Source organism: Vombatus ursinus, unplaced genomic scaffold, assembly GCF_900497805.2.
Source record: "Vombatus ursinus unplaced genomic scaffold, bare-nosed wombat genome assembly UNPS02014786.1, whole genome shotgun sequence".
Lineage (NCBI taxonomy): Eukaryota > Metazoa > Chordata > Mammalia > Diprotodontia > Vombatidae > Vombatus > Vombatus ursinus.
In genome coordinates this window covers 32,061,619-32,088,491 of record NW_020954564.1, presented here as the reverse complement: position 1 = coordinate 32,088,491, position 26,873 = coordinate 32,061,619, and the positions used below count along the sequence as shown (strand labels likewise).

The following is a 26,873-nucleotide window of genomic DNA, read 5'->3' as shown; positions in this document are numbered from 1 at the left end:
CAGTAGGACTTAAGGTCTTCCACAGTCTGGTGGAAAGTAGAAACTGAACCAGACTGCTCTGCTTATTCTTCTGCACACAGGCCACAATGCATGTTACTTTCTGATATTTTGCAAGGTGTCCCCTCTGAGCTGCACTGGCCCTCCCTTCCTGAGGAAGGCTTTCTGGCTCTCACCTCTTCTCTGCCTCACCCAGGCTTCATAATGGCAGCTCCCCAGGAGTGCATGGCTCTTAATTGATATAAACCAGGGGGTTGGTATCTGTACAATGGGGCAATGGCCCACTAGTGGGCCATCTCTCACCATCTGAGAAAGGCCAGTGGTGGATGGAAGCATTGGACCGTATGTGTCTGTCATTTGAGGATTAAACGAGTTAACCACAGAGAGGCGCATCACCAGGGATTTGGCTGCCAGGAGATGAATCTGCTCCGGCCATGGCAGTGTGCGACTCTCTACTAAGATGGGGAAGGGGACTTCGAGGTGCATGAGTGATGGAGGTACTGTTCTAGGTATATTAAGTTATACAGGAGGTCCCTAAAGTTTTAGTACAGTTTTAAGCTTAAAAAAAAAAAAAAAAAAAAAGGCCAGGGTGTCCCAAAAGTCTGAGTGCAGTTTTAAGCTAAGGTGTGGGGGCGGGGTTGTCCTAAAAGTCTTAGTGCAGCTTTAAGCTAAAGCTCAGAATTAGGGTTAGCTTAAAGCCGCAGTCAGATTTTTGGGACACCCCGTATAATCGATGGATCCATGAGCCAAACTCCATGGGGGCATTGTGAAGCCCACCTGCACCTTCAGACCCAGTACAATTCTTTCCATGGGTCCTCCCTCCCCTGAGGATCTGTCTACCTGATGTGCTGAGTGGCATTTCGCTGGTTCTTCTAGCACTTCACAGACAGCAGGGTAGCCCTTTGGCCACAGTGAGTATAGTGTTGGACTTGGAGTCAGAAAGACCTAGGTTCCAATCCTACCTGAAACACTTACCAGCTATGTGTCCCTGAGGCAAGTCACTAAACTTTTCTCAGCCTCAGTTTCCTCATTTATACAATGGGGACAATAATATTATCAGACTTACAGAGATGTTGTGAGGATCAAATAGGCAAAGTACTTTGCAGACTTTAAAGAGCTGTATAAACATGAGTTATTGTTATTACTCTATGAGCAGCACTTTTCTTAGTAATACTTGTCCCTGAAGATGGAACTACTATTACCTGGACCTGTATCAGTAATATGTATGAAAGAAACAGAATAACAAGAATATGTAAATAAATACAGATGAATCTGAAATAAAATCTCTTTGGCATCAAATAAAAAAAAAAACATACACACAAATAAAAAAGTATGATGGACCTCCTCAAAGAAAGTTGTCTCCTAAGACTACAACAAGAAAAAGAGCTCCTCCTCTCCTAAAGGTACTGACCCAATCCTGGTTCTCCTTCAAGGCCCCTTCCTCCAAGAAGCCTTCCCTGCCCTCCCAAGGATCTCTCTCCTTTCCTCTTCTTGCCTCACAATACTTCCTGCCTCTTCCCCTCCCAGAATCCTGAGCACAGACTGCCCTGGGACAGACCCTTGGGCTGTGGTGCTTTCCTTTTCATTGTCACTTCCTCCTTGGATTGAGGTACCACTTTTGCTTGGCCTGCACATCTTGTCTCCCTGGCTAGGGTCAGGTGCAGCCTCTGAGGCATGTACAGTTCTAGCTGGCATTTCTGTTATGTTACACAAGGCTGGGCACATTGTAGGAGCTTGAGTTAAGTTGAATGAATGAACAAACTGGTAAAGGGACAAGTGAACTAATGGCTGACAAGGGGGAAAAATGAATGAAAACTGCTGGGCGATTATCTCTCCTGGTGTGCCCACCCACATGGCGGTCACTCTAAGCATATTGCTCCCCACCTATACTCCTGAGATCTTGATTCAGGACTGTCTGTGTATACAACTTTGGTGCCTTTCTCTCCTCACTCACCTGGCTCCTGTTCAAGACCCCCAACATAACCTACTAGGAATCAAAGACCACACAGAGAGAGGCATAAGAGTACAGGGGAAAGAACCCTGGATTTAGAAAGTCATGGGTTTGAATCTTGGTCTCCAACATGACTTCTGCTAAGTAGTGGGACCACTTTCCTTTTCTGAACTTCAGTTTCTGCGTCTGCAAAATGGGGGTAATAATAGTTATAGGTATTGTGAAGAAAGAGTTCTTTAAAATGTAAAGACTACAGAATATGAACTACTATTACCCAGTGTACAAAGAGAAAGGTCCAACCTATGCTGTCCTTCTAAAAACCAAGACTGTGGGACCATGGTCAGAGCTTTAAATTTGGAAGCTAAAGGACCTGACTTTAAATCCCAGCTTTGTCTGACTATGTGACCTCCAGTGAATCACTTCATGTCTCTGGGCCTCAGTTTCCTAATCTGTAGAATGAGAGATTAGGACTAAATGCTTTCTAAGATCCCTTCCAGCTAGAGGTTTATGATCAAACGGATGTCTTCACCTGCCTGGATCTCTCTACGTCCATCGTCCCATTCGTTGCTGGGCGCTCTAAAGGGCAGCCCGGGCCATCACATTGTGAGGTGGAGGCACTAATCAGAGAAAGCTGGTGCCACAACCTCAAGAACACGGAGTTTGGCTCCGGCTAGCGTTTGCCCCTCAGACCACACAACTACGGCTGAGGCAAAATGGATTGGCTGCTGCCCGCTCCTTTTCTGATAACACACACTCGCTCATTCGTGCCAAGTTCAACTGACACTCATTACTTCACAGTCTTTAAGGCACGCTTCCCCTCACCCTTTAAAGCCTCCAAAAATGGCCCTATAGCATAGGCGATCATAGTTTCACAGACCTTGAACCAGAAGGGACCTTGGAGACCATTTTGTCTAAGCCCCTCATTTTACTGATGAGGAAGTGGAGGAGAAGTGAAGGCCACACAAAGAGTGAGGATTGGGCACAGGAGCTGAACCCAGGCCCTCTTGAGTCTGGAGCTTTTACCAATGTTCCACATCATCTCCATTTTATAGGTGAGGAAACTGAGACTGCATGCAGCAGGGTAAGTAAACTACCAGTAAACTACTCACAGTCATAGAATCACATAGTTTCAGGGCTGGAAGGGACCTTAAAAGATCATCTAGTCCTATGTTTCGCCAACTGCCCCACATTGTATAGATGGAGAGAAGTAAAATGACTCACTCAAGGTCACACAGCAATGTAATGCCATAGGGGGGCCTGAACCTAGGTCTCCTGATCCCAGATCCCAAATCCTTCCAGAAAGCCTCCCCAGCCTCCACAGTGTCCAGGTCCCAGCTTCCTAACCTAACAACCCCCATCCCAAATCCTCGTCTCCAGTCCCTGTGCTCACGGCCTTTCTGCTGCCTCTGATTTACTCCACACGTTGATCTGTGTTTTGACACTGTCCCCCCTCCCCTCAAGTCTGGTGACTGGTTCAGACTCCGGGCAATCAGGCCACTGAAGCCAGCTGTCCAACAACATGGGGCTTACCCTCCAATCCCTTGCCAATGCCGATTCCCAGGATTCTTTTAGGCAGGCAATAAGTCAAGTTAATGGTGCATAGGATTTAGAGTAGGAAGGAAGCTCTCGACCAAGCAGGGCCTTGAATCCATGCGTTCATGGCTCCTTCCTCTCTGTTATTCACCAACTCCTGGAATCTAATGACAGTTTGTTTTCTGAAGAGGCCACTGTCAAGGGCAGACAAACTGCCTCTCTTGTCCCAAGCTCACAAAATCTGGACTGAGAGAATGGGGAGCTGGGGCCCTCTTTCCTGACTGCTTCAGGCTTCCTGCTAAGCAGACATCAGGTCTCTCCTCCACCTCCAATCCCCCAACACAGGGATGGTTCCTAGGAGCTGCCAATGGGAACTTTCCTGGACTCTAAGGGAATCTTATTCCCTTCATGCTGCCATGAGCTCATGGGGCACCTGAGTTCAGACCTGATAATTAGGATATCACCACTGGCTCAGCCATGCCATCAGCCCCACCCCCCACACTGGGCCTAAATTCATACACACTATTTGAAGATATGGTCATCATCATTAATGTCTCAGGCTTACAAACAACAACAACAACTACTACTACTACTACTACTACTACTACTACTAGATAGCATTTATACAGCATGCTCAAGTTTGTAAAGCACTTAACATATGTGATCTCATTTGATGCTTATAACTCTGTAAGGCTGGTGTCATTATTATCTCCATTTTATAGATGAGGTAATTGAGGCAGACAGAGGTTAAATGACTTGCCCAGGATCACCTAGCTAGTAAGTGTCTGAGGCTAGATTTGAACTCAGGTCTTCCTGAGTCTAAGCCAAGGATTCTATCCACTTTACCAGAACCTTGTGCGGCAGTACCCCAATTTGTAGTCCAACTTCCTAGGGTGGAATCCCAGCTTTTCTATTCATGCTCTGGTTACTTAACCCTGCTGGACATCGATTTCCTCAACTGTAAAAATGAAGGGGTGAGACTAAATGGTCTCTAAGGCCCCCTTCGAGCTCTAAATCTATGATCCCATGATCCAAAGGTAACATATAGTTTGGGAGTTGGAGGATGCAGATGACTATGGGACAGAGGAACCTTCTTTGTTGGCCTCTGTCCAGTGGAGAAGGGAGCGGCCATGACCATGGACACTGGCCAATGGCTGGGACTGAGGTCTGAGGTGTCACCGTGGATTGTGTGACTTTGGGCGAGTCAGGCTTCCTTTCTGCATTTCAGCTCAAAAATAGGGGTAAGAATGTCTGCTCCTACCACCTTCATGGGGCGATTATGATCCAAAATAAAAGCCAAGGTGGGAAAGTACTTTTTTCCCCCAAGGATGTACCAGCAGCCTAGTGTCAAATAACGAGACCTGGACGTGGAGTGGGCAAGATAGTTTGCTTCCCTGCGCCTCAGTTTCCTCCTTTGAAAACCTTAAAGAACTATAGAAGTGTAAAAAGACACTGTTTTTATTGCTATCTTCCTTCTGCAGGCCCTGAGCCCAGCACCCTAAATCTACAGGAATGATAGTTTCTATTGCAAGAAGACCCTCAATCTCCTGGAATCCATATTATATGGAGGGGAAGAAAGGAGGCCTATGACTTTGTGGGCCAAAGCCTCCATTTGGGCCCATGGTCGGTCAGTCCCTGTTTATTCAGACTTACCTCTGGGGTTGTCTTCACAGCATACTTCACCCTGCTCCGAAGCCCATCGGCGCTGCAGCTGTCTGCTGGGTAAGAGGTGGGGAGATGAGAGGCGGGGAGCTTGTCACAGAGGTTGATAGGCTGGTCCTCCGTCGAGGCTGTGAAGTCCATGGGGGCCACGGCGCCATTACCATTCATCTCGGGGAATGAGGTGTCCCCCTGGGTACTGCTGGAGGTGGAGGGGTTCAACGTCGAGGAGCCGTTCCCACTGCAACTCTCCGACGAGGAGTCATCTGAAACGAGAGAGGCCGAGATTTAGTGCCCCTGGTCCAAGCCTCGCCCTGGAGCTGCCCATTGGTCCTAGTCACTTTCCCCAAGACTCAGGCATGTCATAGGATCTGGAAAGGAAGCTTAATGATCATCCAATCCCCTCATTTCCCAGAGGAGAAAACTGAGGCTCAGAGGGGAAACAGCTCATCCAAGGCCATGAAGCAAGCCTGTGGCAAAGCCTGTCTGCTGACTGGCCCCACCCCAGCGTCCCCAGTTCAAAAGAAGAGGGTGAAGAGGTTTACCCTTAATCAAGAGGAACAAAACCCACATCCCTAGTTGGCAAAGACAGTGGTGGGACAGGACCAAGGAGGGTAGACAACTCCTGATCTTTGCAGCTGAGGAATTCACATCAATAGGATAGGTAAGAGAGAGAGTGAGAGAGACAGACAGACATATGGAGAGTAGAAAAAAGAGAAGGGGGGAGGGAGAAGAGGGTGAAAGGATAAAAGAGACAGGGAGAGGGAAAGAGTGGGGGAGAGAGAGGGAGGGAGGGAGGGAGAGAGAGAGAGAGAGAGAGAGAGACAGAGAGAGAGAGAGAGAGACAGAGAGAGAGACAGAGAGACAGAGAGAGACAGAGAGAGACAGAGAGAGAGACAGAGAGAGAGACAGAGAGACAGAGAGGGAGAGAAAGAGAATTCTCCCCTCCTTGGTTTTCTTTCCTTTAAGACCCCACACACTCCTTTCATCAAGACTCCTAATGGCACCAAAAAGGCTGGAGCCAGGGGCAGCATTTCCACTCAGTGAGAGAAGGTTCTTCTCTCTCGTGGCTTCCTCTCCCCTAAACCCAGCGAACCAAACTCCCAGCCCCTGAGTTAATGGACCTTCTGCTCTGAAGACAGAGCTGGGAGGGGCCCCAGGGATGGCCAGGGCTCTCCTGAGCCTTAGATCCAACACTCCCGTCTAAGTATTTCTTACAGCGCCTGTCACCATGGCACCTATTAGGGAAATAATGGGAGGCCCCATTAGAGTCTCAGAATTGAAATGTTATCTCCTTTGACAAAGATTCACTCACCCCAGTGCCTTCTTGAACGCATCTTCCTAATAACCTCTCCATGAAGCCCTCTGGGTGGGCAGGCAGCCACAGACCTTAGCCTTTCTCCAGCTCTCTCCCTCGGCTTAACTCAGTTTCTCACACCTAGCTCCAAATTATTGTCCTGAACCCTCTCAGTCTTGCCTCTCATGTCCCCTCTCCAGCACGGCTGCTTTATCTGGCTCACAGCCCCCAACTCCGCAGGTAGAGACGGTCCCTTCACTCCCGTGCTTATAATCTTCCTCCATCTCAGGAGTGCCAAACCACTCCTTCCCCTCCCACACTAGCCCCCTTTACTCTGCACAGTCCTTTTCTTCCCACACCCACCTGCCATTGCATCCCCCCATGTACCCTCCAACTCAGCTTGTTCCTTTCTTGCCACCCCTACCCCCTCTACCTTAAGGAGGGGTCCCCATTGTCTTGTCACCCTGGGGAGGGAGAGAGTAGCCTCCCACCCCCCTCTTCCTAGCTGTCTCCCTCCCCTTGGGCACGGGCCCCTGCCTTGTCTGTCTGTCTGTCTTTCTCTTTCTCTCTCTCACTCACACACACCCTCTGGCTCATGCACACACTCTTTCTACTAGCTATCCTGCAAACACAGCCACCCACATTCTGGGTCATGAACAGCTTCTCTCTCTCTCTCTCTCTCTCTCTCTCTCTCTCTCTCTCTCTCTCTCTCTCTCTCTCTTCTCTCTGGCACGCATGCACACACACACATATACACACACACATACACTGACACTCAGCACAAACCCCTCCCTCCCCACTCTGGCTCAGGGAGTCAGCCTCTCTACCTTCTCCCTTACACACCTCCCCACAGTGTCAGCTTACGGGTACAATCTCTGACAGGGATGGGGGGAGGAGAGGGAGCTGCCTGTATCTGTGTGGACACACCCTAGAGGCAGAGAAGGAGAGAGAGAGAGAGAAAAAAAAAAAAGACGGGATATCCTGGTCAAGATGGGAGTCGTCTGTTCCTCCCTCCTCCCCCTAATATCTTCCTCCCCCTGTGGATTCCCTCCTCCTGCTCCATCCTCCCTCCTCACTCACTCCCCCCACCCCCAACACACAGCAAATCCTTTATTTCACCCAGCAGAGCTTTGCAAGGACCAGAGAGCGAGGACTTTGGGAGCGATTCCTTAAGAAATATCCACGGCCCCAGCCGGGATCCAAACAAAGACGCTGCCGCTGCCGCTGCCGCTGCTGCTCTGAGCCACAGGCAGATGGCGGTTCCCCCCCCTCTCCGCTTCCTGTTCCCTGCATCCTCACTCCCTTGGCAGGACAATGGGGGGGTCAGGCAGCCGGGAGCAGCCTCGTGTCACAGTGACATATGGAACTGTGGCGCATGTGCAGGGAGTCCAAAGGTGTATGTGTGTCTGGGTGGAGGGAGTGGGGGAAGAGGGAAGGAAGGAAGGGAGGAGGGAAGAAAGAGGAGGAGGGAGAGGAGGAGGAAAGGGCTCTGGCTACCACTATCAGCTGGATCTTTCCTTTCCCTTGGGGTGACGGGTAAACTTTAATGAGGCCACTACAGAGAACTTTGCAGGGAAGCCTTGTAGCTGAGCAGGGCTCTGGCAATCACAATGGGGATACCCTGGGCTCAACATAAATCCATATTCCCCCCCCTTCTTCCCCCCCTTGTGTAAGCTGTACCCATTCTGGGTCCTTAAGCTTCCCCCCCATACTCCCCCCCACCCTTCCTGCCTGCTCCCAACCTTATAAAACCTCCCTTCTTCCTCTTCCCTTCACATTCCCATCCCCCCCGTGCTGATCGGATTAAGCAGCCGAATGTGGCCAGCCGGATGCCCACCACTGGCTTTAAGTGCCCCCCTTCTCTACCCCCCTCCCCCACTCCAGCTAGCAGTGGCAATGGGCATCCTTTCTGGATGCCTTGTGTCCCTGGAGGGGAGGGAGGGAGGGAGGGAGGGAGAGAGGAGAAAGGAGAGAGAAAGAGAGTGAGTCATGTGTGAATGGGGGAGAGGGACCCAGGGTTGGTGGTATTATTATTAGCCCACATATACTGTACTTTTATCATTTACAAAATACTTTTCTCACAACAACCTAGAGGTTTTGTGGGAAAAGCAGTAGATTTGGAATCAGAAGACTTGGGTTCAAATTTATTCTGCTTCTAACTTGGCCATGTACCCCTGCACAAATCACTTTCCCTCTGGTCCTCAGTTTCCTTACCTGTAAAATTAAAGGGTTAGATAGGTTGATCTCTAGGGCCCTATCCCTTCCAGTTCTAAACCTCCTTATCCTACATAACACATCGAGGTAAGTGGACTAGGGGTCCCAATCATCAATTTTTAAAGATAAGGAAACAGCTAGGGAGGTTCGGCGCCTTATCCACCAGCACCTAACTGCCGGCAGTTGAATTCAGGTCCAAAGCCTCCAAGCCCAATACTCCTGGATACATTCCATGAGGCGACAGTCTATATCATCTTCTTGGTGAATCTCAAACTATTATAGAAAAACACCTCCCGGCTCTACAGAAGTTAAAAGTTTACAAGGAAGGGAAGGGACTCACAATGCTGTGAGTCAGGCAGTGGGTATAAACGTGAGCTGACAATGATAACAACTCACATTTATACATACTGTCATCTCCACGGGGCTGTGAGGAAGACAGCGCTTTGTAAATCTTAAGAGTGCTAGAAAAATGGGTGCCATCATTGGTGCCTACCATTGCACTCTACACACAACCAAGCAGGCATCAATAAATACCAGTTAATGGCAAGACTAGGACTCTTGTCCTGTGGATAGTGCTGGGGGGCTGGGGGTAGAAGGTAGGATCTAGTCTGCATTGGCCTGGGTCCACACCCCATCAACATGCCTGCTTCTTTTGGCACACATAATCATGCTTGTCCTCACCTCCCACTCCCCCCCGGCTAAGTCGGGGAGAGGGGTGGAATCTGCTAGTGTCTGTTTGGGAGGGAGAATAGCTTGCCTTCCTTTAAGCATCAGGATGACAGAGAGATATTCACTGCTAAGCAATCCCATCCCACTCCCCTTCCCCACCTTCCAGGGTCAGCCTAGGTTCCCAAGGGAGCCTCAGGGCCCCTCTGCCTTTCCCCTCTTGGAAGGATTAGGAAGACTTACTCCCCAGCTCACAGGCACATGCAACACACCAGAGCTGGAGTCAGCCCGGGCATCGCCACGGCAACAGAGTGTCTCCTCAGCAAGTAGCCAATCAGGGGCCTCCCCACAGGCCAATTGGAGATAACCCAGGCTGCCTGTCAAATGAGTCCTAGGGACCTCTCTTTGCTCTCTGAAGGGCTAGGAACAGACACTTCCCCCTCCCAATAGCCTGGACCACCCAGGTCAAGCCCTGAAATCTGAGATGACTGCTCAGGGGTGCAGAGTATCGCTAACCAAAGCACCCCAGGCTCTCAGAGACACTGGCGGGGAGTTCAAGTTGTAGAAGGGGGAAGGCATCTAGAGTTGGGGAGGAGAACTAACCCAGAAAGCATATCCTACTTTCTCCCCATCCCCTGATCCAAGCCCTTTTTCTTCCTCCTTCCCTTTTTTCTTCCTCCTTCCCTATTCATCCTTCAAGATCTAGCTCCAGAACCACCTTCAGAAAGCCTTCCCTGAACACCCTAAGCTGTAGCAACCTGCTTTCTTTCCTCTGAGCTCCTGAGGCATTTACAATCTGGGAGCCATGAGTTGACTTCCCCATTAATTGTTTCACAGGTGTTAGTTTAGCCTTCTGCCCCTCCCTCCAGTTTCTGAGCTCCCAAAATGTGGGGACTGTCATAGGAATCATAGGATTTAAAGTAGCAAAGAATCGTAGAGATCATCAGTGTAACCCTCTCATTTTATGAAGAAGGAAACTGAGTCCATGAAGGGTTAAGTGACTTGTCCCTGGTCACATTGGTAGTAAGCAGCAGAGATGGGATTTAAAACCAAATCTTTGACTCCAAATTCAGTGTTCTTTCCACTACCCTGACATGGATACAGTTTAATTAGCCCTAAGGTAGGATGATGGCAATCATCCCACTGGCCCCTCCAACTGCTATTAACAATAACAACAACATCAACTATACTAAAACCAACAAAGAAACTCAATTTCTAAGAATGCTCCATATATGGGTTATACACTTGCTGTCCACCTCAGCCTTTGGTCTTCCTGGGCATGGCGTATCTTTCCTTCCCAGGATACCATAACCTCATTGGGCCAGGAGCTATCCTTTTACATCTTTGCAGCCCCAATGCTATGTTCATGGGGGAGGCATTTGAGAAATGTATGATGGATTGAAAAGAATACTGATGATGAAAATAAAGGGGGGGTGGTTATCCCTATCCTCTTTGTCACTCCTCTGGCACCCAGAATAGAACCTAGCACAGGGCAGGTGCTTAATAAATGTTGAATGGACCGAGAATCAAAGTTAGGAGACTGGTCCTTCATTCAATAAACATTCTTTAAACATTTACTCTTGTGCAGAGGTTTACGCTAGGCATATGAAGCCCCTGTTTCCTTCAAAGCTCAGTTCAGACATTGCCTCCTATAGCAAGATAGCCCCTGATCATCTCCTTCTCCCTGAGATTAGTCTCACCCCTCCCCATTATTACTTTGAATTTGCTTTATTTAGATTTTGTATATAGCTATCTGTCTACATGTTGTTTTTCTCCTTAGCACCTAGCACAGTGACTGGAATAGAGAAAGCATTTAATAAATATTTGTTGATTGAGTAAGGGATCAATTAATTGGAGCAGATAAAGAGTTTTGATAAGATGGACCCCCCAAGTTCTATGGAGATTACCCTTAGTAAGGGGATATGAAGACCCAAATACAAATAACCCCAATAACTAACATTATAAGATAAATGCTTTAGAGAGCACTATTTGAGATCCAAGGGGACAGATTATTCATTGCTCACCCGCCTGGGATCAGGAAAGTCTTTATGGAAGGACTAACTTTAATGTTGAGCATTAAAGGATGACGAGGAATTCAACAGGTAAGGAATGGACCAGTGAGGTTCAGATCTCACTGGTTTTTAGAGTGGAGGGAAGGCACTGCCTTGTACCGACATGGTAGAGACACCACATACATATTCCAGCTATATGGGCTCCACTTCTCTTGGTCCCAACAGACAGGTGGCCTAATGCCCCAAACAAATGCCATTTCCTGATCCAGTTGGGTGTCAGAACAGAGGCTCGAGGACCCATTTATGGGACAAGTCGTGAAGGATTCCTGCAGCTCTTGGGAAACAGGAGGTTGGGCTAGATAAACTCTGACTCCGTGCTGAGGAAGCAAGCTTCTTCACAGGCATTGTACAATGGTCAACAGATCACTAGACTTGGCAGTCAGAAGACACTAGCTGTATGGTACTGGGCAAATCACCTTACTAAATTTCATTTCCACGGCTACAAAATGATCATAATATTTTTGCCATTCTTTGTATTCCCAGTGCTTAGTATAGTGCCTGCAACATAGTAGGTACTTAACAAATGTTTGTTGACTGACTGACAGACTTGTGCTCCCTCTACCATAATGTCCTGGTGATTAGATAATCCTAAGAGTTAACTCTTTAAAGAATCTTAGAGACCGAGGGTTCTTAACTCCTGGTAAATCCATGGATAGATTTCAGAAGGGGGAGGGCATGAAGTTGGACGGGGGAAAATTACTTATTTTCACTAACTTCTAACTGAAATTTAGCGTTTCCTTCAACTATGAACGCAGGCAACAAAATATCCTTCTGAGAGAGAGCCCATAGGCTTCACCAGTCTGCCAAAGGGGTCCATCACCCAAAATAGGTTAAAAGCCCCTGATCTACTCAGACACCCTAATTTTTAATGGAGAAGGAGGCTGAGATTCACTGAGGGTGAAAAGCGCTGTGCAAGGTCCTCGAGTTACTGAGGGACAAGGCCACCAGGATTTTAACCTAGGTCTTCTGATTCCAAGTCCAGAATTTTTGGAGTCTTTCCTTATGCCAGGCTGCCTCTCAATTTATTTCTAAAATATCCATATCCTACTACAAGGCAAAGATCCCACTACTAGGCAGAAATCCCATTACCCAAGAAGGTAAAGGACAGAGAGAAAGGTCCCATCCACACCAAAATATTTATAGCAGCACTTTCTGTAGTAGGAAAGTATTGGGACAAAGTAGATACTCATCAAAATGGAGAATGATTAAAGAGACTGGGGCACATAAATATAATGAATTATTACTGTCCCATAATACAAAGCAAAGGAAGACTTATATGAACTTATGTAGAATGAAGTAAGCAGAACCAGAAAACAGTTTAAATGACTACAGCAATTCAAATGGAAAGATAAAAAACAGAAATTAAATAGTGTGATTACATGGTCAAGCTTGGTCCCAAAGAAGAGAAGATAAAATGTACCTCCTTTTTTTGTAGAGGTGGGAGACTTTGGTTGAGGAACACATCATCACACTCAACTGATATACTAATTAACTTTACTTTTATATCTTTGTTACAAGGGGAGGATTTTCTAAGTAGAAGGAGGAAAGGGAAATAGAGAAGACAATGATGTGAAAATTATATATATATATATGTACCTATATATATATATATAAATTTAAAAAATTTTAAAAGGAAAAAAATTTTGATTCCATCTCTGAAGGACTCAGTATATCTTGGGTGCACAATGAATGGCTAACTGGTCTGTCTTGACAGGTTGACAGCTCAAAGGAGCCCGGCTCTTAGCTGTCACAGTCTTTCTGCCCTGCTTTCATTAGGGAGGTCTGTAGTAAAAGATCTCTGACCAGCCTACATCAGACCTCCCTTTACACCACAGGTGTGTTCCTAAAGCATTCTGCACAGGCAGAAATTTTGTAAATCAAATCTTTACTTACACTAGGAGAAAATGACACTTAAAAGATAGCCCGTGGTAGAACCCATTTAAAGTGAAGAAGCATGACAACTACTCCTTGCATTTCTATACATCTCTAAGGTTTGCAACAGGCTTTCATCACACCAACCTGTAAGAACATGGAAAGAGCTTGAGAACTGGAGTCAGAAACCAGGCTACCAATTAGCATGTGATCCCTGAGCAAGTCACGGCATCTCTCTCTCTCTCGGCCTCGTTCTCCTCATTTGTAAAATGTAGGAGTCAGACAGATGATTCTCTACAAGTTCTCTTCCAGATCTGTCATTTTTAAATTCAAGCTTCTTTCTAGCTCTAACATTGTGTTCTATGACCTCTGAGCTCTGTCCATTCTGTGTTCTAAGCTCTGGCTCCAGGTCCTATGATCATTTGGTGGGGCAGCTAGGTGTCACAGTAGATAGAGCACCAGCCCTGAAGTCAGGAGGCCCTGAGTTCAAATCCAACCTCAGACCAAACACTTGACACTTACTAGCTGTGTGACCCTGAGAAAGTCACTTAGCCCCAATTGCCTAAAAATAAAAATTAAAAAAAAAAAAAGAAATCTACCTATGATCATTTGGTGATGTGGACCAGGTGTCAAACACACAGGCTGGCCCACAATATTCCCAAGTGCTGCCTGAACCAGATTAAAATGTATTTGGGAAATATTTAATACAATAGATAAAAATACTACAAAATATAGATAAGATTATATTTTAAAACTAAGTCGATATGTGGTCCACAGGGATTAGTAGTTCTCCCATTTCTATTTGAATTTGACACCAATGATGTGGACAATCTTTCCTGAACATATGTGTTTTGTATATTTGAATTTTCATACATCAAGGTGAGGCTCAGCTGTCCTCCATTCAATTCAGTTAAGGCTTCCTAATACAGGCCTTAAGGGCAGGTAGGTGGCTCAGAGGATAGAATGAGAGGCCTGAAGTCAAGAAGACTCATCTTCCTGAGTTCAAACCTGGCCTCAGACACTTACTAGCTGTGTGATCCTGGACAAGTCACTTAACTCTGTTTGCCTCAGTTTCCTCATCTGTAAAATGAGCTGGAAAAGGAAATGGCAAACCACTCCAGTATCTTTGCCAAGAAAACCCCAAATGGGGTCACACAGAGTCAGACATGACTGAAATGACTCAACAACAATAAGCAAAAATAAACTGTTTCAAAAACTAAAAAATAATAATAATGATTTAGAGGCATAGCAAATAGAGAGAAGGTTGCAGAGTCAGGAAGATCTGGGTTCAAATCTCACTTCTCATATGTATACATATTGGCTTTGGGCAAGTCACATAACCTCTGAGCATCCAGACAGCTCTCTTAACCTTTACATTACAAAGTTGAGCTGAATCTGTGGTAGGGAGTCTTTCCTCCTGGGGAGGAAACATATTTAAGACACAAATACAGAGATCATTCTTCACTTTGTTAAGAACCCATGGCTTTATTCACATTGATACTTTCTCTGTGGATGTAGATCATAGCCCTTTCTTTGTCTTAGCAGATGGTCTTCTGGAGATTCCATGGCCAGTAAATTAATCACCCTGTGGCCAAATGTCAACGAACCTCTTTGTGTAGCTGGACTGGCCCTCAGACGGTAGAGATAGAGTCCATCATTGGGCCTTTCGATGCAGCTTTCCTAGCTTGGCTGCCTGAGCTTACGTAGGCTCTGCTGATCCAGCTTTTGAGGAACTAGAATTCACCTCTACACTAGGGGGTGGCTTCAAAGGAGGATTCTAACAGAAATAATATTATATGGTAAGTACACTAGTGTTCCCCTGGTGGAAGAAGGTAAGCTTCCTGAACGCAGGGACTCTCTCTTGAACAATGCCTGCCATATTGTAGGTACTCAATAAATGCTTGCTGAATTGGACAGGTATAACACAAAGTGCTCTGTGGGTTAATGGTGAGGGAGCACCCCCTCGGAAAGACAATAAGCCCAGGGAAAGCTTCAGGGAGAAGGTAAGATTTAAGTTAGAATTTAAAGAGTGAGTTGGAATTCAACAGGTGAAGAGAGGGAGGAAGGGAAGGAGGACATTTCAGGCAAAGGGTACAACATTGGCCAAAAAATGGAGAGCTGTAAGTAAACTGAGTTATATTCAGGAACAAAAACAAAACAAAACAAGTTTCATTTGGCTGGAGTGTATATAAGACAATAATATGAAATGAGGTTAGAAATGCAGGCTGGCACTACTGGGCACATGTTCTAAGGTTAAAGAGGGAAAAGGTGCAATTGTTACAAAAATATTTATAAGCAGTGCCTTTTTTGGCCAGAAAGGAAAGGTAACAGGTAGCCACTAAAGATTTTAGAGCAGAGGTGGAATATAAGTAGACATGCCTAAGAAAGTCTTAGTCCTGGGGAAGAGAGTAAGTGGTGAGAAGAACCATAAGGAGAAATGCTGATTGCAGCCAGCTCTCCTACCCCTCCCTGGATGATGGCAGGCAGTAGCAATGAGACTGCCGGAAGGGTAGGAGATTCAAGAGAATTCACAGAGGTAGAAGTGATAAGATTTGAAAACTTATTGGCTAGGAAAGATGATGGGGAGGGCAAAGTCATCCAATTCAGATTCCTTGGAGATGGTTCAGGGCGTTTTCTCCTCACCACACTTCCCCATAGGCTCATACTGTGAAACTGAATGATTATCACAATAACAACATTAGACAGCACTACAACAACTTAAACTTCACGAAGGTGGTTTGTAAAACACTTATCATATGTGATCTCATTTGATCCTTAAAATAGCCCTGTTAGGGATCTCCACAGGTATTATTATACCCATTTTATGCATGAGGAAACTGAGGAGGAAACCAAGGTTCACAGAAGTGACTTGCCTGTGACTTGTCAGGCTGGGATTAGAACCCAGGCCTCGCCAAACTCCACAGCCCAACATACTACTAGCTCTCCCAGGTTCACCTTTCTTACATGTGTCATAATCTTTAAAGCACTACCAAGTTTAAGATCTTTTTTTTTATTAATTTATTTTTAGTTTTCAACAATCACTTCCATAAGCTTTTGAGTTTTAAATTTTCTCCCCCTCCCTCCCCACCTCCCTCCCCACAACAGCGTGCAATCTGATAAAGGTTTTACATATACATTCCTATTAAACGTATTTTCACATTAGTCATGTTGTAAAGAAGAACTGGAACCAATAGGAGGAATCACAAAAAAGAAGAAACAAAACAAAACAGAAGGAAAAAAAAAGAGCAAATAGTATGCTTTGATCTGCATTTAAACTCCATAGTTCTTTCTTTGGATGTGGATAGCATTTTCCATCATGAGACTGTTGGAGATGTCTTAGATCCTTGCATTGCTGAGAAGGGCTAAGTCTATCAAAGTTAATCATCATACAACGTGGCTGTTACTGTGTACAATGTTCTCCTGGTTCTGCTCACTTCACTCAGCATCAGTCCATACAAGTCTTTACAGGTTTGTCTGAAGTCCACCTGCTCATCATTTCTTATAGCACAATAGTATTCCATTACATTCATATACTACAGCTTGTTCAGCCATTCCTCAATTAATGGGCATCCCCTCATTTTCCAGTTCTTTGCTACTGTTCAAGATCTTTCAAAGCAGTGACAAGATGACCGCCTGTCAGAATGCTTTGTAAAGATTTGTAGATCATAGCCTGAATTGAAAGGGACCTTACAGATCATATAGTCAAACCCACTTAATTTACAGAGGACGAAAGTGAGGCCCAGAGATGTTAAGCAAATTGCCCAAGGTCACACAGGTTGGAAGAATGCTGACAGCTTATGGAGGACAAGTCAAGAAGCTGCTAGAATTAATGGAAAACTCAGATCATCTGACTCCCAGAATGACACAGAGCCGATGCTTCAGGGAGTGACTTCTATGGTCCAAAACTTAAGGGAGAGTCCAACAAAGAATTTGAAAAAGGAAAAAAAAAAGAATTCAATAAAAACAGCCAACACCTGCACAGTGTCTGACAGTGTGAGTGATAAACAGTCTACCAGCCCAGTCCCCCACCTCAGCAAAAAAAGGGAGAAAGTGTACAACACCCTATCAGAAGGTCCCTTCAAGCTCTGGACTCCTATGCTTCGAGGTTCCTTTTAGCCAAGTTGATTTTCCTAATGCGCAGGTCTAACCTTGTTACAACCCTGCCTCAATAAACGCCAGTGGCTCCCTATGATCTCCAGGATCAAATAGAAGCTCCTGTCAGGCATTTAAAGCTCCCTATGACCTTGCCCCTCCTTGCCATCCAAGTTTGGCTCCACCTTACTTCCTTCTGTGTATTCTGTGCTCCAGCCATCATAGCCTATTCGCTGTTCTTCACACATGACACTCCACCTCCCATCTCGGCACCTTTGCTCTCTCTGGCTGTGCCTCATGCCTGGCTCTCCCTTCTCCCCCCTAACTCTTGAAATCTTTGGTTTCCTTCAAAACTCAATTTAAGCACCATCTTCTATGTGAATTCTTCCCAGCTCCCAGCTGCTTGTGCCCTCCCTTCCAAAACTACCTTGAATACATTTTGTACATCTATAAATACTTTTATGTATATGCAGCATTGTAGATTTAGAGCTGAAAGAGATCTAGAGGCCATCCAGTCTAACTCCTTCATTTTACAGATTAAGAACTGAAGTCAAGAGAGTCTAAGTGACTTGCCCAGGGTAACACAGTTAGTAAGTACCTGAGGTCAGATTTGAAACCCAAGTTCTCCTGTCTCCAAATTCACCACTCCATCCATTGCTATTCATAGTATCTGTCTTGTTAGAATGTAAGCTCTCAGAGGGCAGGGACTGTTTCACTTTTATCTTTGTATCCCCAGTGTCTAACATAATACCTGGCACACAGTAGGCTTTTAATAAATGCTTATTGATGGATTACTATTTCTATATGTCCAGCAATGCCAACATCTAACCTAGTGTGGGTATGTCTGGGTCGCTGGAGTGACTCCACTGCTGGAGCTAGTGAGGCCAGACTGAATCTTTACTGGTGGAGTCTTTGTACGGCTTTCTTCAAGTGCCCATTGCAAATGTTATGGTCATGGTGGGAAATCCAGAAATCTGATGTACTAATAATATTCAAGCCCTTGGGGACCGAGCAATAACTGCTTGAGGTACCAATCTCTCCTGGCTTTTTGGAATGTTCTCTCCTCCACGGCTGCTTCGGCACCAACTCAAGCTAGCCTGACTGGGTTCTAGGAAGTGAGCCCAGCTCCTCTGACTCCAAAGCTGGACAGAACCAGGAAGGAGCAAACATAGGACTAGAAGAGATTCTAGAACACAGAATTTTAGAACTAAAAGGAACCTTGAGAGACACCCAATAGAATGCAGGAGCTGGAAAGGACCAGCTCGGGGTCCCTGCTTTTTGTGATGTTATCTGAGGTAGGGGCAGCCGACGGCTTTATCACATACCCAAAGCTAAATGCCTGCCCACATGCATTTCTCTGAAGTGTTTCAGAATCTGTTTCTTGGACTATCCAGGGGAATTACCAAGACAGATCAGAGTCAGCTTGGCTCTGACTCTCTCTCCTCCCTATCCCCCATTTGCTTCAAATCTAGGTTGCTTCAGGGAGTCTCAAAAAAAATTATCCTGGGGGCAGCTAGATGGCATAGTGGATAGAGCACCGGCCCTGGATTCAGGAGGAACCGAGTTCAAATCACACAATTGACACTTACTAGCTGTGTGACCCTGGGCAAGTTACTTAACCTCATTGCCTAGCCAAAAAAAAAAATCAGTTCATTTTCTACATGAAGTGAGGTAATGGGGAGTGAAATGATTCCCAAACTTGGGTGTCAGCAGGCATGGGTTCCACTTCTGGCTTTTTCAATAACTCAATTTCTTTCTTTCTTTTCGTGGCTTTAAAAATTTATTCATATCTTGTTTTTACAACACATTTATTTTCAAAGACATCCTAAATGCTTTCTACCCAGGGAGACTTTCCTTATAACAATGAAATCTTAAAAAGAGGGAAAAAATTTTTTTCCATGAAAACAATTAACACATCAACAGGGTTTAGCAGTGTATTTCCACATCCACAGCCTCTGCAAAGATGGGAAGGGAGAAAATCTCAATCCTTCTCAGCCTCAGTTTCTCCCTTTATAAAATAAGTCGCTAGATGTCCTCTACATTTCTTTCCAGCTCTAATGTTCCGTGTTCTAAGGACTGGCTGTCTCATTAAATGGCAGTGCACACTTCAAGTGCATCATCTAAATGTTAGCCACGATGACAATAACGTAGTGTTCATGGTGAAGGGCCCTTCCTTGCAGCTCTGACATTCCATTTTATATAATGTAAGGTCCCCTCCAGCTCTGGAGTTTTATGTTCTAAGACAGTTATCAAACTCAAGCCCAAGCCACAAGCTTGTAAAACTCCCTTCAGCCAAAGCAGATTAAAACGTAATTGGGGAAATGTTTAACAAAATAAATAAAAATACAATACAACATAGATAATGTTGATTTGTGGTTTTCTAAGTTAATACGTTTTTCTATTTGAGTTTAACATCACTGATCTAAGGCACACAGAACAACGCAAGTTCTATGTTCCATGGTCCCCTCCACTTCTAAAAGTATTCCAGCTCTAGAATCTGAGAACCTGGGTTCAAATCTTAGCTCTGCCACTTTGCTGTGTGAACAAGTCACTCAACCTCTCTAGGCCTCAGTGGCCCTGATGAAAATGTGGGGGGCAGGACTAGATCTCTAAGATCCCTTCAAGCTCTGACTCAATAATCCTTTGTCCTAACAGACCACACTCTAACATGTTCTATGCTAAGGACCCTTCCGATTCTAATGCTCTGTGTTCAAAGGGTCTTTCCAGCTTCAACATTTCCTGGGCCCATGAAGCCACAGTAAACTTAGGCGTCACAGGACCTGAGTTCAAGTCTAAGCTCTATCACTTACTACCTGGTGATGTTGGACAAGACACTTGGGTCCCTCTCTGTATCTCACAGTCCTCGTCTGTAAAATTATGAGGCTGAATTAAATGAACCTATAAGGTCCCTCTGGGATCTAGCTGTGTGCTTCTATATTTAAAAGCAGCTGCATGGATCCAAGGGACCTATAGGAGAACCGGGGATAAAAATTATAAATACCTAGAAATGACGGAAGGATTCCAGTACACAGGAGGCCAAGGGTGGAGGGTGAAGGAGAGAGGAAGAAAGAAAGTTCCTCCTATCTAGCTTTTCCACAAACCAAGTCAGACTCTTTCCCACCAAAAAAAAACCCCAAAAAACCAAAAAAAAAACCTCACACCCAAAAAAACAAAAAAAACAAAAACCCAAACCCATAACCACCATCCCACCAAACAGTTAAAACAAGTTAGTTCCTTCATTCACACAAATGACGTCAGAGTCAGATTTAATCCTCTGGTGGCTGGGATTTTCCGGGCACATGGTTCCTTCATGACAGACCCGCCCAAACCTCTGGTACAGAAGGATATGGTTGTAACCTGAAGCTTTGTTCGCTAAGGCAGTGGATGTAGCAGCAGGGACCTGCTGGACTCCCACACTTGCACCCCCTGACATACTCTGCCCCAGGACTTGTTTGATGACCCTTCAGGCCTGCAGCTGCCAAAGGGGTTGTAGCCAGTTACCTGGTACTAATCTGTACCTATTTCCTACTCCTCCCTGTCCCTTCCCTGCCCCCACACCTTTTCAGCAGGTGCCAAGCTGCTCTGGGCTGCCTTCTTCTGGCCAGGGGAGAGCATGCTGGCCTTGAGAACCAGACCGGTGTTTAAACCCCTAGCCCTAGCTCAGACTACTTGTGTGACCTATGGAAAAGTCATAGGATCAGGGATCTAGGGCTGGAAAGGACCTAAGAAATCCTCTCAGTCCAATCAACTCATTTTACAGATAAGGAAACTAAATCCTAGGGAGGGGAAATGTCCTACCCAAATTTTTTCTTCTCTGAACCTCAGTTTCTTTTTTTGCCTTTTTTTGTTTGTTTTTTTTTTCATGAGGCAATCAGGGTTAAGTGACTTGCCCAGGGTCACACAGCTAGTAAGTGTCAAGTGTCTGGGGCCAGATTTGAACTCAGGACCTCCTAGAACCTCAGTTTCTTGATCTGGAAAATGGGATAAGAATAATACTGGTGCTACATACTTCACAGAAATGTTGCAAAGTACTTTATAAACCTTAAAGTCAGCCAACAAGCATTTATTAAGTACCTGGCATGTACCAGGCTATGCACTGAGGATGCAAAGAAAGGCAAAACACACAGCCCTTGCCCTCAAGGACCTTTCAGTTCTAATGAGAGAGACGACATATGAATATCCAGGTATATACAAGATATATACAGTATGAATGAAAGGTAATATCAGAAAGGAAGGCACTGGTAGCTGAGGGAGGGACACTAGGAGAGGCCTCCTGCAGAAGGCGGATTTGAGCTGAGTCTTGAAGGAAGCCTGTATACTAAGAGGCAGAGGATAGGAGGAAGCGCATTCGAGGCTTGGGGGAGGAAGACTTCGAGATGGAGTGTCTTGTGTGAGGAGCGTCAAAGAGGCAGTTTAATGGATCACAGAGTACATGCAGGGGAGGCAAAGTGTATACCTACTGGGATGTGTGTCCATCTTCTTATCACTCCCAAATACTGCCACTCCCCCTCCTCGGATGAGCCTGCCCAAGTGTCCCTCAGCTTCAAAAGGGCAGGCAAAGGACCTTAGGGATAGACGGACAGCATCGGGACAAGACCCAAAGCCATTGCCTCTCTGGGACCTCACAAAAATCCTCCCTGACCACCCAAGGTGTGAGAGGGACTGGGTCGGAGGGCAAAGATTTGTTTCATAAGACGCGAGTCCATGGAGCGTTGACCAGTCACATGACCCATCACCGTGCCCTCAGAGTATTTAGAATAAACCCAATCCCTGCAAGTTGGTGAGCCACAGACAAAGTTCCACCACCTGCTCACTGGAATATCTGAGGGCAGGGAAATGGTGCCATTAATGTCTCTTTTAACTTAGGGCAATGGGCCCTAATTCAAATAGGGAATTAAAGATGAATGGGGGAAATTGTTCCTCCCTCTGTCACGTCTCCAGAGCAGAGACAAAAACCTCTTTTACCTCTGAAAACAATGACCTTATGTAAAAGCCAGCAGAGCTGCACAAGCATGGCTCTGTGAGATCTATCAATTGCCCAACCACCTTCCACCAAGGAACCCCCGAGACTTTGGAGGGTTCCCCACTTCTCTGTGAATCGGGCGCCAATCTGAGAAAGGTCAGGACTTCTTTTCTTAGGAATTGGCCCTCTCTCTGTCTGGCCTACTCACTCCTTCCTTTCTCCCCCACCAAAGGATGCCCTTGCTTTGGGAACCTGCAGGCAAGCAAGGCCTGTAGGAGAAGTTTCTTCTTTTTCCAGCTCTGCCTTTGGTGGGTGGGGAGGGCTGGGAGGAGGGAGAAGGTGTAGATGGGAAGGGCTTGAGTATTGGGTCACAATCCAAACCAGGTAGCACCAGCCACAGCCTGGAAGCTCAAGCTGACTTCCTGGCAACAGCCTTCAAAGGCTTCTGGGGAGAGTAGGGGGGTGCAGGAATAGGCAGGGAGGGAATGGGGAAGGCCTATCAATAATTCACTCACAAAAGAGATGAGAAGGGGGAGGAGGAGGAGAGGGAAAAGAAAGGCTACGAATGAGCCAGTCAAGCCTAAGCTAGGGGAGGGAAGGGGGCTAGGGATCAGGAAGAAGGAAAGCCAGGAGCTCGGGGGAGGGGGGGGGGAAGCGGGCATGCCAGACCAGGGACAGCCCGGTGTGGTGGAAAGAGCCCCCTCAGGAGCCAGAGAAAGCATCAGTCTCATTTTGCTACTCTTCTGCTTACTACCTCCCTATCTGAAAGGAGGCAAGTCCCTCCTTTCCAGGTCTGGCTTCGATCTCCTTGTAAAATGATGGGGTTGAACTAGATCAGGGGCACTACACATGGGGTGTGTGAACTTGTTTTTGAAAAAAATATTTTTGTAACTATATTTCAATGTAATTGACTTCCTTTACAATCTAACGGATTTTATTTTATGCTCTCGAAAGCATTTTTTGGAGAAGGGGCCTATGGAGGCTTCAGTAGACCGTCAAAGGGACTCAGGACACCAAAAAAGGGTGAAGGCCTGGATTAGATGATTTCTAGGGTCCCTTCCAGCTTTACATTTATGATCCTATAAATGTAGGATTCCAGGAGTCTATGCCATTTGTCTTCAGAATTCTAGAGAGATCACAATTCACGTCACCATAAACTCTTTGTAGTTTAAAAGCGATTTCTTCACAAGAACCCCAGAATAGGTCAGTCAATAAGCATTTATGAAGCTCCTACTAGGTGCCACGCACTAGGCTAAGTGCTGGGGATATAAAGAAAGGCAAGAGACAGCCCGAGCCCTCATAGAGCTCACAGTCTAGGTGGGGAGACAACATGAAAACTACCATGGACAAACAAGCTACATACAGGGTATACTGGAGATGATTAATAGAAGGAAGGTACCAGTCGTAAGGAGGATCAAGAAAGCCGTACCACAAGCATTTGTATATCTATTTCATAGAAGAAGTCACTGAAATTCAGGGAGGGTAAATCACTTGGCCAAGGTCACACAAGGTAGTAAATATTAGAGCTGATCCTCTGACCAAAGTTAATGCTCCTTCTCCTTTTTTCTGAGATCAGCTATAGTATTCCTTTCAATCAGGATTCCTAGACTTAGTCCCAAGGGAATCTGCTCTGTTCTGAATTTTGGGAACTCATTCTCTGGTCCAGTCAAAACTAAGTTTGTTATGGTGATGACTATGGATATTTTAGATAATGTTTACATAACACAAAGTTCTAAAATACTCCAAACTCCTAACAGGCCTCATATCTCCATTTCTGCATGGGAGGGACGGAAGGAAGGGTATGAGATAGCTAGATCTCTCAAAAAATATGGGAAAAATGTAGGAGAAGCAAATGAAAATATAGTGGGGTATAATGGAAAGAACCCCAGGAGTCAGGAGACTTGGGTTCTAGTCCTAGTTCTGTATGAACTCTAGTAAATTACTTCCCTTCTCTGGGCCTCAGTTTCCCCATATGCAAATTAAGGGGCTTGAACGGGATCATCTCTAAGGCACCTATCAATTCTGACATTCTGCATTCTAATAATTTGTGTTTTGTGTTCTAAGGTCCCTCCCAGCTTTAACATTCTATGTCTATACTCGAAGGCCCCTCATAAGTGTCAACATCCCATCCTCCTAGCTCTAACGTTTCATGTCCTAAGGCTCCTTCCAGTTCTGACATTCTGTGATCTCAAGACAATGGGATGTGCTAGAGAAAGCCAATGGCCTAGCTTGGTCTTAGCACAGCACCTGATTCACCAGGCCTCCTTGAAAACCAATGGAATACAGCACCAAGTTTTAAAGCTGACAGTGACTTCACATTTTTGGTCTTGGGGGAGAGAAGCAATGTGTCAGAAAAAGTCTTGTATAGGAGGCTGCAGCTGAGCTAAACCTGGCTAGGAGCTATTAATTTCAAAGGTATTCTAGGCATAGGGGACAGCCTGTAAAAGACACATAAGTGGCAGATGGAATGTCCACTTTGACTGGAATGTAAAGTATGTGATGAGGAGTAATAGGAAAAAAGTCTGGAAAGACAGGCTGGAACCATACTGTGGAGTGCTTTAAATGCCAAGCTAAGGAGTCTGTATTTTATTCTATTGGCAGTAGGGAGTCACTGAAGATTTTTGAGCAGGATAGCGACACGGTTAACCTGTGCCTCATGCACATTATTTTGAGAGCTGTGTGAATGATAGATGGGAGAGGGGAGAGAATAGAGACTTCAGTTAGAAGGCTACTTCAATGGTCCAGGCAAGAAATGATGAAGGGCTGAATTAGAGAGGGGGCTGTGTAAACGGAGAAAAGGGGACAGAGAGGAGATGCAACAACAGGTAATAAATGATTGGCTATGGGGAGATGGGGTGAAGGACACCTATGTTGCAAACCTGGATGACTAGATGTAGGGTTGTTTTTAAGAGAACCCAGAAAATTAGGAGGAGGGATAGGTTTGGGGGAAAGATCTGAGTTCTGTTTTGGATATATTGAGTTTGAAGTGCCTATGTGACATCCAGGTAGAGATGGTGGTGATGTGGGGATAGAGCTCAGGAAAAAGATGGCAGCTAGATATGGGCAACTGAAAGTTTCTGGTATAGAGATTATAATGCACCCCATGGGAGTTTGATGAGCATTTGGAGCTAGAGAAAGAATTTCAAATCCTTACTTCACCAATACTATGGTTCTCACTTTTCTCATCTGAACATCTACTTGTTTTGGCAAATCTCCCTCAAGTATCCAAATTATCTCCTTCTCCTTGCTCCAACTGTTAGATCACATCTGGTTTGGGAACTATAGGTCCCAGACAGACCAGGTTCTTAGAGCTCTCCAACATCACATCCTTGTATAACTTCTGAGAAGGGTCCAGATGTCTCCACTGCTCCCAGGTAAAGGCCATAGTCACATCCACAAATAGTAACAACTGTATCATTGCGGGCCTCAAGTTTCAAGAACACAGGGGCTATTTATTCTTCTGGGAGGAAGCAGAAAGGGTTCCTCAGAAAGCAGAACCCCTGGTCCAGTCCAACTGTACCCCTAGACCCCAGCTGTGCTAAGGCAGCCAGAAATACCAAAGAATGGTAAAATCTTGGCATGTCTTGTGATGGGAAAAAAATCATAGGGATGTGAAAGTCGTAATAATAATAATGGCTCATAATAATTAATAAAAATAATAGCTCATCTTAAAGTAATAAAAATAATAATGATGCTAATAATGTATAGCATTATATAGTTTACAGAATCACAGAATTTAAGAATTGAGAGAGGCCACTGGGTTTAACCCATTCCTGAACAAAGGACCCACCAACTGCTTCTGAGGCAACCCATTCCACTTTTTGGATAGCTCTGGTTACTAGGAATTTTACTCCTTACATTGAACCAAGATCTGCTTTTTTGCAACTCCTTGTCATTGTTCCTTCTTTTGCTTTCCAAGGCCAAGCAGAATCAGGCTGACTCCTCTTCCATGAGCACTTGAAAACAACCTTCACTTCCTTCACCCCAACCTCCCAAGCCTTCTCTTCTCCTGCTACTTTTCTCACAGTAACCTCACATGATAGGCAGCTCGATTTTCCTGTATTCTACTGGGGCCTGACTCGGGACATGCCACCTATTTAAAACTTCTAATATCCCTGATGATGAAGGGCTCTCTGGACCAAACATCACAACTTACTGGAGCTGTTCCCTCTCTTGGGGCCTCAGTTTTCCATCCACACAAGGGTTTCCATTATCCTACTTCCAATATGGCTAGGAGTACATAAATTTTAACATACAAACAACTACCTTCTATATCTAAGTGAAGTTATCTGTGCAAATTTTTTGTTTAAATCCTGGGCCAATTTTCTCAGTTGTCTGGAATTCTCCCAGGCCACTTCCCTTCATGGTCAAATCTGGGAACTCAAGAAAGGCACCTTCAGTAATGGTGAGCTCACTACTTCCTGGAGTTGTCCATTCCATCAATAGGTAGCTTTCTACTTTCTTGGAAAATTCTTCTTGTTGAACTGAAATCTGCTTCTCACTAAGTCCCACCTCATGGTCTTAATTCAATTCAATCAACATTTTAAAAAGCAAGTC

The 26,873-nt window shown here is 45.5% G+C and overlaps 1 protein-coding gene across 4 annotated transcripts in view; it reads right to left on the bottom strand.

Annotated features, from left to right (window-relative positions):
• Nucleotides 1-26,873, bottom strand: part of NOL4L (nucleolar protein 4 like) — a 179,790-nt gene that overhangs the window by 22,876 nt on the left and 130,041 nt on the right. For all 4 annotated transcript variants that reach the window (XM_027867664.1, XM_027867665.1, XM_027867666.1 and 1 more), the window contains one exon: nucleotides 5,135-5,406. In XM_027867664.1, the coding sequence (XP_027723465.1) occupies nucleotides 5,135-5,406 (272 nt within the window). The remainder of the gene's footprint in view (nucleotides 1-5,134; nucleotides 5,407-26,873) is intronic.